Consider the following 13030-nt stretch of genomic DNA (forward strand, 5'->3'; position numbering starts at 1 on the left):
AGAACTAGTAACTGTGGTATGTAACCTATCACTTAAATCAGCCTCTGTACCAGATGACTGGAGGATACCTAATATAATGCTGATTTAAAAAAAAAAAAAAAAAAAAGATTCTAGAGGCGAGCCTTTCAATTAGGGCTGTCAAACTGTTAAAAAAAATTGTGATTAATCACAAGATTAAAAAAATAATCACAATTAATTGCAGTTTTAATCGCACTGTTAAATGGTATTCTATTGTTTTTAAATATTTTTGGATTTTTTTTTACATTTTCAAATATTGATTTCAATCAAAATACAGAATACAAAGTGTACAGTGCAAATATTTGCAATGTAAAAAAGAAACAAGAAATAGTATTTTTCAGTTCACCTCATACAATACTCTAGTGCAATCTCTTTACATAAAAGTGCAACTTACAAATGTAGATTTTTTTTTTGTATTACATAACTGCACTCAAAAACAAAACAACGTATAACTTTAGAGCCTACAAGTCCACGCAGTCCTACTTCTTGGTCAGCCAACCGTTAAGACAAACAATTTTGGTTACGTTTACGGGAGATAATGCTGCCTGCTTCTTATTTACAATGTCACCTGAAAGTGAGAGCAGGGGTTCACATAACACTATTGTAGCTGGTGTTGCAAAGTATTTACGTGCCAGATATGCTAAACATTCATATGCGCCTTCGTGCTTCGGCCACCATTCCAGAGGACATGCTTCCATGCTGATGACTGGTTCTGCTCAATAACTGTCCAACATAGTATTGACTGACGCACATTCATTTTCATCATCTGAGTCTGACGCCACCAACAGGTGGTTCATTTTCTTTTTTGGTGGTTCAGGTTCTGTAGTTTCCAAATCAGAGTGTTGCTCTTTTAAGACTTCTGACATGTTCTATGCGTCATCCTTCTCACGTTTTGAAAGGCACTTCAGAGTCTTAAATGCTGGATTGAGTGCTATAGCTATCTTTAGAAATCTCATATTGGTACCTTCTTTGTGTTTTGTCAAATCTGCAGTGAAAATGTTCTTAAATCGAATAACATATGCTTAGTTGTCATCCGAGACTGCCATACCACAAAATATATGGCAGAATGCAAGTGAAACCATGGAGCAGGAGACATAAAATTCTCCCTCAAGGAGTTCTGTCACAAATTTAATTAACACGTTATTTTTTTAACGAGTGTCATCAGCATGTAGGCATATCTTCTGGAATGGTGGCTGAAGCATGAAGGCGCATATGAATGTTTAGCATATCTGGCACATAAATACCTTGCAACGCAGGGTACAAAAATGCCATGTAAACTTCTGTTCTTGCTTTCAGGTGACATTGTAAATAAGAAGCAGGCAACAGTATCTCCTGTAAATGTAAACAAACTTGTTTGTCTTAGCAATTGGCTGAACATGAAGTAGGACTGAGTGGACTTGCAGGTTCTAAAGTTTGACATTGTGGTGTTTTTGAGTGCAGTTATGTAACAAACAAAAAAATCTACATTTGTAACTTGCACTCATGTAAAGAGATTGCATTATAGTACTTGTATGAGGTGAATGGAAAAATACTAGTTTTGTTTTTTACAGTGCAAATATTTGTAATAAAATATAATATAAACTGAGCACTGTAGACTTTGTGATCTGTGTTGTAATTGAAATCAATATATTTGAAAAAGTAGAAAAACATCAAATTTTTTATTATAAACAATAATAAAAAGCAATTTAAATGTAAGTGTGATTAAAACTGTGATTAATCATGATTAATTTTTTACTCGAGTTTGTTTTGAGTTAATCGCTTGAGTCAACTGTGATGAATGGACAGCCCTATGGGCAATTATAGGCCAGTAAACATAACTTCATTACCATGCAAACTGGTTGAAACTATATAGTAAATAACAGAATTACCAGACACAGATGAACATGGTGTGTAGGGAAAAAGTCAATAGGGCTTTCTAAAAGGAAATCATGCCTTACCAATCTATTAGAATTCTTTGAGGTATTCACCAAGCATGTGGACAAGGGTGATTCAGTTGATATTGTGTACTTGGACTTTTTCTGAAAGCCTTTAACAAGGTCCCTCACCAAAGGCTCTTAAGCAAAGTTAAGTACTGCTGGGATAAGAGGGAAGGTCCTCTCATGGATCAGTAACTGGTTAAAAGACAGAAAACAAAGAGTAGGAATAAAGGGTCAGTTTTTTCAGAATTGAGAAAGGTAAATAAAGTGTGTGACTGGTTCCCCCTAGGATGCCACTTGAAACTAGGATACCACTAAGCCCCCCTGACCTAACAGCCTAGGTTCCCTTTACACTGTACTGCTGTGCCCAGCCTGCCAAGCCCTCTCTCAGCCTGCAATTTTACCAGCACACATGCAGGTAGGGACACACCCAGCTGCAGTTACACAGAGATGCTGTGATCAGCTGTGCGTGGGGAAGCTTCAGCTAAGGAACTTTCCAGATACTCCTCATTCCCCCTTTCCCCCCCGGGTGTAAACCCAAAATTTTACCTTCTTACGCTGCACAGAGGACTGTGCAGAGTAAGCTCATGAAATTCACCCCCTCCCTCAATGTGGAGAGGAAATATCCAACAGCTTTCTGCCCTGATTTATGATTTCCCCACACACACTGGTTTTAGACAAAGCAAAATCAAATTTATTAACTACAAAAGATAGATTTTAAGTGATTATAAGGGATAGCAATATTAAAACAGATTACCTAGCTAATAAACACAAACTAAGCTTAATATACTACATAGATCAGATATGAATAGCAAATTCTCACTCTAAATGAAGATACCAGCATGTTTCAGATTCTAAAGGGGCAAGCTGCACTAACTTACAGCTTGGAATCTCCAGATGTTTCATTCACAGGTTAAAAATCCCTTCAGCCTGCGTCCAGCACTTCCCTCAGTTCAGTCTTTCTGTTCCTTAGGTGTTTTCAAGAGTCTTCTGGGTTGGGGAGTCAGTAAAGAACCCCCATGATGTCACTCCCCTTCCTTATATAGCTTTTGCATATCACAGGAACCCTTTGTTTCAAAGCTTGGTTCCCACATCTGTCAGTTGAAAAACACTGGTATCCCAAGATGGAGTCCAGCACCAGGTGACTGGGCACATGGCCCTGTAGTGTTACAGTAGCCATAACTTGGAGTCTGTTTGTAGCGTCCCCAGGTTCAGGAAGATAAGCTTCTTCTAAGGCCTGTTGTTTTCCTAATGGCTCATTAACCTGAATGGGCCCTTCTTAACCAGCCATCTAGACTGAGAGTCTTTTGTCTAGTGGGCGTTACCCAGGTGTAGATATATTTGTAACACAGATACATAGTCAATATTTCTAACTTCAGATACAAAAATGACACGTGCATACAAATAGGATAATCATTCAGTAAATGATAACCTTTCCAGTGATATCTCTGTCATGGAGTCACTGGGCAATGCTCTGGAACTACTCCATACGAAGCCAGTCAGGACTCTGGGGAAGCCGCCTCTCTCTGAGCAGACTGTCTCCAGGGCAAGAAGCTTACACTACTTTGGCCTTCCTGGGACTGACCTTGGAGCATTTAGCATCCTCTCTTTACACAGTGTGTTTCCTGCAGTGAGTCCGCACCAGCGGGGCTCCTGGGGAAGCCAGAGGGCCCTGCACCCCAATTCCGCAGTCAGACATGACTTAGCCAGCCAGAAGGTTTATGAGAAGACAGGTGTACATGGTCTAAAACAGAGCTTGTAGGTACAGAGAACAGGACCCCTCAGTCAGGTCCATCTCGTGGGGTAGGGAGGCCATTTCCCCATCTGGGCCTCCCTCCATTTTCCCAGCCAGCTCCAAACTGAAACTCTCCAGCCCCTCCCCCAGCCTTTGTCTCTTTTCCGGGCCAGGAGGCCACCTGATCTTTGTTCTCCAATACCTTCAGTGGCACCTTGCAGAGGAGGGGGCCAGGCCATCAGTGGCCAGGAGACAGGGCGTCAGCCATTCTCTGTGCAGACAGCATCACACTGGCTCTGCAACAATCACCCAGGTTATCCCATCACCTAGATACTTAAGAACTGCATAGGGGAAACTGAGGCACTCGCACAGCATTCAGAGAAAACATTAAGAACATTCCCACTTCGTCACAACCTCACATGACCTATCTTGCATAAAATACATCATAATTATGCCAGTATCATATCATATATATATCTATATATATATATATATCTATATATATAAAATAATGTATCTCTGAGGAATATGGGGTTCAGTGTCACAAAACAATCTGTAGTAGGACTAGTGCTATTCAACATAGTCACAAATGATCTGGAAAAGTGGATGAATCGTGAGGTGACAACGTTTGCAGATAACAGTATTACTCAAGATAGTTAAATAGAAAGAGGACTGTGGGAAGGTACAAAGAGCTCTCGCTATACTAGGTCACTGGGCAACAAAATGGGAGATCAAATTCAATGTTGATAACTGGAAAGTAATGCACGTTTGAAAAAATAATCCCAAGTACACAGACAAAATGATGGGATTTGAATGAGCTGTTACCACTCAAGAAGGAAATCTTGGAGTTATCATGGATAGTTCTTGGAAAACATCTGCTCAGTGTGCAGTGGCAGTCAAAAGAGCTAACAATGTTAGGAACAATTAGGAAAGGGAGACAAAATAAGAAAATCATAATGTCACTCTGTAAATCCATGGTATGCCCACACCTTGAATATTATGTGCAGTTCTGGTCACCCCATCTCAAAAATATATGTAATAATTTGAAAAAGTACAGAGAAGAGCAACAAAAATGATTACGGGTCTCGAACAGCTTTTATAGGAGAGATTAAAAAGACTGGGATGGTTCAATTTAGAAAAAGACGACTATGGGGGGATATGATAGAGGTCTATGAAATCATGAATAGTGCGGAGAAAGTGAATAAGGAACTGATATTTACTAAACACAAAAAATAACAAGTGTTATTTACTCAGTAACACAATAACCAGGGTTCAGCCAGTGAAATTAATAGGCATCAGGTTTAAAACAAACATAAGGAAGTAATTCTTTACACAATGCACAACCTGTGGAGCTTGTTGCCAAGGAATGTTGTGAAGGGTATAATTTGGTTCAAAAAGGAAATAGATAAGTTCAAGAAGGATAGGTCCATCAATGGCTATTAGCCAGATGGTGAGGGACACAAGCCCATGCTCTGGGCGTCTCCAACCCTCCAACTGCCAGAAGCTGGAACTGTGACAGGGGACCATTCAATAATTGTCCTGTTCATTCCCTCTGAAACATCTGGCACTGGCCACTGTTGGAAGACAGGATACTGGGCTAAATGAACAATTGATCTGACCAGTGTGGCCATTCTTATGTTCTTACAAAACTTCCACACATACTGTAATGAACATATGGAATATTTTACTGAAGGCCATATAAACCAAAGTATGCAGCAATCTATTGCAGTAATAAAATGACAATATGTTTTTACATTTTCTTGCTCATGTTTTATGGTTACAGGTTAATCAGCGGCAGTATCGTAATCAGGGCTGCTGCTTAAGAAGCTAGATGCTTGCTTTGTATGATGTGCAGTATAGGGGATGACTTGCTGAGAGCTGCTCAGCTTTCTTTCATGCTCATCTGCCTATTAATCTTGTTGCTGGCACATGTAACTATGGCCTCATGCTTATTTTTTGTATTTGATGCAGCTTCTATGTTGGAGGCAAGAGCAAAGAACTAGATTTAGGTTGTAGCAATTGATCAAAGTAGAAAGTAAGATCTGCATAGCCATAAGAATTGTCATAATGGTAGATAGTTCAGTTGCCTGTCTAGTGTCTTACTCCTGACACTAGGCTGTACCATATGCTTCTTGCAGATGTTGTGCCTGTCACTAATGTACCATGTGGGTATTCTATAATTAATAAGAAAGCAGAGTGTTATAGGTATGTAAGAGTGGATCTGCTCCTGCGAATACAGCATGTGTTGGATTATTGTCATGATATGTCCTTCTGTGGCTTTGCTTTCAGTTATAAACATAGCAGTGTCTGGAGAGCAGTATTGATATTCCCATAAAAGAAGAAGCTGCCCTCTCTCTTTCCCCCGTAGCCTATGATCACCATCTTTTTGTCTGTACTGTAGGTTCCTTCAGGAATCTGTTGCAACACTAAAGCCACAACCAGCACACTTTTGACAAAGTGTGGCAAAGAAAAAGGAGAGATTAATTATAGTGTAGAAAGACTGCCATAATCCCCTGAAAAATTCAGATTTCTATTTAGTTACATAACTGCAATAATAATTTCATCAGCACCTCCTTTAGAAAATGTTTAAAATTCAAATGCTTTAGTAGAATGAGCTGCAGTATGTAGATTTTTAGTTTGGTAGTGGTTAAAGTGATAATACAAATAATTTCCTCATTGTTTAAGGAAGAAGCTTCAGATGCTGTTTTAACTCAAATTAACTTAATGTGGCGGGTTGGCCCCGCCCCCCACCCTTCTGGGATGCCACCTCATGTACTGGGATTTCACTGAGCCTCTTCTGCTCAACCAGCCTGGGTTTGCTCTTCCTGATTTGCTGAATTAGGTTCTCTGGCCTCTTGCAGTGTGTGTGTGTGTGTGTGTGCGCGCACACACTCACACATGTAGGGTCACACCCTGCTGCAGACACAGACTGATGTCAGCTGTGCATGAGAGGGCTCCCCCAGCACTCACGTGCACACACCTTTTGGGAGATAAATGGTCTTGCACTGTAAAAAAAAAAAAATCTGCACAGCGCAAGCTCATGAAAATCCGCCCTCTTTCTCGCTGTGAAGAGAGATGTGCATGACTTCTTCCCCATTCCGGTTAGAAATTACATAATCTGGGTTTAATAATAAACAAAATAACTTTAACTACAAAAGGTAGATTTTAAGTGGTTAAAGGGATAGCAAACAGAACAAAGCAGATTACCGTAGTAAATAAACAAAAGCCACAAACTGAGTTTAACACACTAGATAGGTGAGATACAAATTAGCAAATTCTCACCCTGAGTGATAAACAGGCTAGCAGATTCTTAAAGCACAAGCTGCCTTGGCTTTCCCAGGTTTCCATACACCGGCTAAAGATCTTGGCCTGGGACCATCATTTCTCACAGCTCAGTCTTTGTTCTTCAGGTGTTTTCAGGTGTGGTATTTTTGGGAGAGTCAGGACCCCCATGTTGTCATTTGTCCCTCTTTTATACCTTCCCCCCCACTTGCTGGAAAGCTTTTTTGCTGTGACCTGGGTCAAACAGTTCTCCTTGTGTAGAGCTATCTCTGAGGGGTTTCTGTTGCACACAGTTGCTGGAGTAATCCTTTTGCTTGTGTGCATTTAAAGCCACTAACATTGTTTGGCCTCATTCAGTGTAGCACATTTGAAATATAGAGACATGATCAATATTCCCAGCTTCAGATACAAAAATGATACATGCATACAAATTGGATAAACATATTGGGTAAATTATAACCTTTCTAATATCTTACAAGACCTTTCTTGCATAAAGTATATCTTAATTATACCATATACATATCAATAACATATTTCTATGAAGAATATGGAAGTGTAACATCACACTTAATTTTAGACATGAACTGAAGTCCTCTCTTTTATCTAGTATGTGCCCTTTTGTTAATGTCGGTTAAGCACAAATATGGATTTCACTTTCAGTTGCTGTCTTAGGTGTCTGATATGTTATGTGAAGTTTCAGCTCTTGTCTCCTCCAACTCAGTTAATCAGGATAATAGCCATATCATACTTAAATCAAGACAGCTAATAGACTTGTGCAATACCTATAAAACTTACTGTAATTCTTGTAGGAGAGCATTTCATTATAAACATAACTATTGCAATAAATGAGTATGTGTTTCAAAAAATGTAAGTATTGATATAGGGGCCTCAGGTTTCTCAGAGCTGTTCTAGAATAATCAAAACTCTTCTAGTCTGTATCTGAGCATTGGTTTGCTAGAGTTCTGAAAAGGTTCTTTAAAATTATCACATTCTTCCATCAAACACTTTATAAAGTGAATATTGTAAGAGGAAAAGTACAGAAATGCATTTTTTCAATATTTAAGTGAAAATCTTAGCTGTGTGAATGTTAAGTGGCTAAATCTTTGGACAATTATTTTAGTAACTTCCCACATACTTCACTAACTTTTCTACTGTTCCATTTTGTTAGTGTTTATACTGCTGTTGTTAATGTCTTGCAGAAGAACACATCAGTGATTCTTTAAACTTGAGTTTTGATGACATTTGGGGAAACTGTAAATACAAAAATCAGAAACCAGCATCAGCTGAAAGTGATATTTACGTTTCAACACCTGCATCAGAGCATTCTCTGTTTTCAAGCAGTGACCAAGGGAATTTAACTCCAAAATCATCTAACAGAAAACATTTAAGCAAAAAACTAATTTTGCAACGCCCTCTTGAAGATAAACTGTTTGCTAAAAGGAGAAAATCTAAAGTCTCCCCTGACCTAAATCAGTGTGGTGAAGATACTCTGACTTCTGCATCGGTTTCAACCAAAAGTTCTTTTCTCCAGGAAAAAGACTTGAGTCACATCACTCTTTCCCAAAAAATTGTCCAATTGGAAGCTGCTGCAGTTACCACAGGTAATCAGTCTGATTCATTAGTGAGCAATGAAGATTCTATTAATATGCATTTGGGTGACATAAATATTCCTGTTGACACAAGGGATTGTAGTCTCCGATATAAAATAAGGGGAAAACCAAAAAGAGAAAAATATAATATGAAATTGACCACATTGGCGTTATGTAAGAGAGGGTCTGAAAATGAGTTTCTTCTAGCGATGACCACACGTAACAAGTCATCAGACATGGAGGAAGCTTCATATGAAGACTTTTTTTCACCTTCTAATTTGAAGAAAAGTGAAATGCACGTAAGACACTTTCCTTTGCAAGTTCAGCAGAATTCGCCAAGTGCTCCTGAAGTGAGTTGCAAAAGAGACTTTTTAAGCCACAAACAGGATAGATTGTTTGAAGGGTCAGATAAACAGTGCATTGCTCTTTCCAATAAAAGGAAAAGAACTGTTGAGACAAGTGGTGTTTCAACAGAGAGTGACTGCAAGCTAACTGAATGTTCAGAAAGTACAGTAAATGTGACCTTAAACTGCATGTCAGGTGGAGTAAACACTGAGACTGCAGAAGCCCTGGGTTCTAGCCCTCTGAATCAACTGCATCAAAATGTTCAGAAAATAACCTGCAGAACTAGCGTGAATAGCTGCCCTCAAGCTACTGGTAAGTTGCTCTATTCAAGTGAAAATTCAAAGATGCAGCATGATGATGCATTAAAAATGCTTGTGCAACTAAATTCTGAAATGGACTACCATGTTGAGGGAAAACAATGGCTTTCAGAAACTGGACTACCAGAAGAAAATACTGTATTGATGACATCAGATTCTTTAAAAAGTGACAAAATGGGTGCAGTGAAGCCAAAAGAACACCCACTTACTTTTCCAGACTCTGCAAATACAGAAAAGTCAACAGGAGAAAAGAAGGAAATCCTGCTCAAAAAATGCAGTCCAAGTATGTGAACTTCTTTTTCCTGGTATTTGGCACACTATAAAAACCCTGTGCCATTTTTCTTGTGTATCCTAAGAAACAGTATTATCACGGTTAATTATACTGTGATTTTACAAATTGTCCATATTATATAGTACTTAATTTGGAGTGTATATACCTTTTAATCCACCAGTGGAAAAACTCCCTTTAAATAAAATTGTGGTAAAAATCAGCAGGGGGAGATGTCCGTAAAAATATAAGTTGAAAACTTGCATTCCAGTAACTCATGCCATCGGTGTGGATGGAAGTGAAGGAGCGAGTCCAAGAGATATGGATGGATGGATTCAACTTAGAATTTGTTTTTCAGTATGTTGCAATCTTAATTTTTAAGTCATCAGATTTTTTAATTATTGGATAATTTAAGCTGGTTTAAAAATTACTAGAATCATTCTGGTATTAGAATATACTAGTATGATACAATACCATAGGAATTTCCCTGCAAAAAATTACTGCCTGTTGTGGGTACACTATTTTTAAAATTTGATATTTTTGACTTTTGAATATGGGGAAAACTTTTTCATATAAGGTTAATTTCATTTTGTAAAAGAGTGCTAGAATGTCTAAATTTTATTATTAAAAACTTCATGCAAAGTTTTAGTGCATAGCAAACATAGCTGATTATGAATCATGGAATAAAAGCCCAAGTTGACAGAGAACCTTAAATATAGCTGTATGTATGGTATCTCTACACCTCAGGCTACTGGTTTGGCTTAATTAATAAAATAAGTACCAATATTTTTAGGTCTGAAGTACCCCACAATTGTATAGCTTAAAAAAAATAGCTTTTGTCGCAAGTTTAAACCTAAATGATTATGGAGATCTATTTTTTGTGCCAGGTACCCAAGCTTAGAAAATGGTCATCAAATTAATACCTTTCCTTTGTTCTTTTTACAAGATAAGCATAAGGACATCAAAGGTGCTTCTTCCAATTGTGTGGTTTTAAAGTTAGATATCTACATCAATTGCTTTGATTAACTTATAAATTCTAGCTCCAGATACAAAAATGAGCATGTCTTTGGGGGCACTCTGCTTTAATTCCCAAAGAAGAACTTTCAAACTTTGGCAAACTTGAAAATACAATCAATTTACTGAGCCTTTATATTTTTCTGCCTCCTGCTGCTGTTTGAAAATCTGTTTTTTGGTTAAGAACTTTCATTACTCAAGTTCTGCTTGATCTAATGATGTTATCTGACATTTACAATTGTTACTGTTTTCTTTGGTGGTGCTTCTGATGTCACATGTTCAGCCTTGTGACTTCACTGCAGGATCAAATAGAGCCTGAGTTTGGGGAGCCCTTGTTTAAAATCATTTGAAAGGGAAGGAGCAATAATAAAAAGAATAAGATTTGAATTTGTTTAAATATAAAGTTATGTGAAACACAAGTCCCACTTAAACTTTTAGAGTAGTTAATGTGGTGAATTTTCAGACTGAATCAGCGTGGTTATTAAATATTGATGTCTTGTAAATAAAGCCTTCATTTTTATTTTGGATTGATTGTGAATTCCCTTCTAATGCAAGAGAATTTATTTGTTACTGTTTGTTGAAATAGTAAAAAATTTGTTTTTGTTCCTATGTTCCAGGTAATTGTTTGAAAGTGTTACATGCAAATGTTAATTAGAGCTAGCAGAGAGGAAACTGCTGTGTTTTTTAAAATGCTGAAAAAAATCTCTGATAAAATAAATCTTTGACCTTTCTCCTGAAACATGTAGACAAAAAGTAATCCAATATCCATGATGACAGAACTGATCTCCTTTCTGCATAAAAGATTTGTCCCTTGAAAAAAATTTTTTTTGCTCTGGATACACTTATGCTAGAGTTTGAAACTTGGAGGAAAAAAAGATTTGAAATATTTTTCTTTCCTTTGGTTATTGGCAAAATTCCCATTGACCTCAATGAGAGAATACTTATTTGCAATGGATCCTCAATTCTGCCTTTGCCTGAGCATGTTGTTTTCCACCATCAAGACTTGTGTGAGCAGTTGATAAAATTTTTATGTGCAAACCATTTGTGAGTGCACAGGCAAGTGAAATCTGGGGTCTGACAATTCAAGTCCCCTGATCTGACTTTGCAAACTGTGCACAATTTCCTAAGCAGTTCACTTTTATAAGGCGCTGTTCCCACTGTTGTCTGTGTCTCTTCCTGAGCTGTGCAGGAATAAGAAAAGCTACGGTTAACATCTTACAGTGCTTTGTGATCAGTGACATTTGCACTGAACACAAGGGAGAGAATCGGTGGTTTCCTCATCTGTGAATAAGAGTTAATGGAGATGCAGCAGTGTACACTATTTTCAGTGACCATTAATATACCATGAGATAAGGGAAGCCTAATGGATTTGCTAATTATCGAATTATGTAAAACTTACTTAATTAAACTATACATTTTATAGTAATACAATTTCCATCAGTCTGGTTGTGATTTATTTTTTGATAGGGATAGTGATTAGATAATTTGGTGTTGTACTGTGGTCTAGAATGATCTATTTAATTCCTATAGCTACTTACCTAAAAACCCCAGCAATAAATGATAGGTGAGGCAAGGAATAGAACATTAATAGATTTTAAGAAAGATTAAACATTCTTCAATTGTTCAGATGACACTTGAACATAGGATTCTTTCATATTCTTTTTAGTCTTTCTGAATTAAAACTTGGGACTTGAGTGATTTTTTTTTTTTTAAGATGCTTTATAGTGAATATAGAAACAGTACATTCTCTTACGTGGCAAAAACTGTAATTTGCTCTGGTCCCCTATAGTCTTGTGGATGGAGCACAAGGCTGAAGAATCAGGAGTCCTGAAATCTCTTCATCGCTGCTATTTGCTTGTGGTGACAATGGGCAACTTTAGTTCCATTTTTTTGGATGGGAGCTCTGGGGGCAGGTGAGGGGGGTGTGATGGGAGCTCTGGGGGCGGGTGAGGGGACTGACTTGAAGTCAACAGGAGTTTTGCCACAGATTTCAGTTGGGCCAGGCTTTCATCCTGGGTGTTCAGCACTGCTGATATTTGAGACATACAAATTTGAAAATGCTAGCCTTAATTTCTTTACTTCATTTTTCCACCTCTGTAAAGACACAGACACTTTAAGGCTGGGAGTGCGTGTGTGTGGTTATATTACAGCTTGTCACGGGGTGTCAGATTGAGGCAGACAATTTAAGAGTAGCTATGGCTCAAATGGCAAGAGTAACTAGGGTGTTCTCTGTCTTTAGGGCAGCTTGGCCTAGTGGCCAGAGTCCATAGGGCCACCATTGCTCCCAGGGCAGTGTGGTTTAGTGCCCAGAGTCCTTGGAGCTGCCCTTGGGCAGTCATGTCCACCCTACACGTGCCTGCACCCAGCGGTAAATGTGGGGCAGGATAGGGGGTTCCCGGCTCACCCTACCCCACCAGATCCCGACCCAGGACCTTATGAAACCCAGTCAGGCTTGTTTCCCATTTCAATCTTCGTATTCCCTGGGCTGCCTCCTACCCTTGATTCCGGCTCCATCAGGTCCTTTGGAGGTAGTGACCTCCTGTCGC

At 38.5% G+C, this 13030-nt stretch overlaps 1 protein-coding gene across 8 annotated transcripts in view; it reads left to right on the plus strand.

Annotated features, from left to right (window-relative positions):
- MCPH1 (microcephalin 1) overlaps positions 1 to 13030 on the plus strand; it is a 231812-nt gene that overhangs the window by 25807 nt on the left and 192975 nt on the right. For all 8 annotated transcript variants that reach the window (XR_012157943.2, XM_073336219.1, XM_073336231.1 and 5 more), the window contains one exon: positions 8151 to 9485. Coding sequence is in view for 7 of the 8 variants with exons in the window: in XM_073336219.1 (XP_073192320.1) it covers positions 8151 to 9485 (1335 nt within the window). In the remaining variant the exon portion in view is untranslated. The remainder of the gene's footprint in view (positions 1 to 8150; positions 9486 to 13030) is intronic.

This window comes from Lepidochelys kempii, chromosome 3, assembly GCF_965140285.1.
Source record: "Lepidochelys kempii isolate rLepKem1 chromosome 3, rLepKem1.hap1, whole genome shotgun sequence".
Classification (NCBI taxonomy): domain Eukaryota; kingdom Metazoa; phylum Chordata; order Testudines; family Cheloniidae; genus Lepidochelys; species Lepidochelys kempii.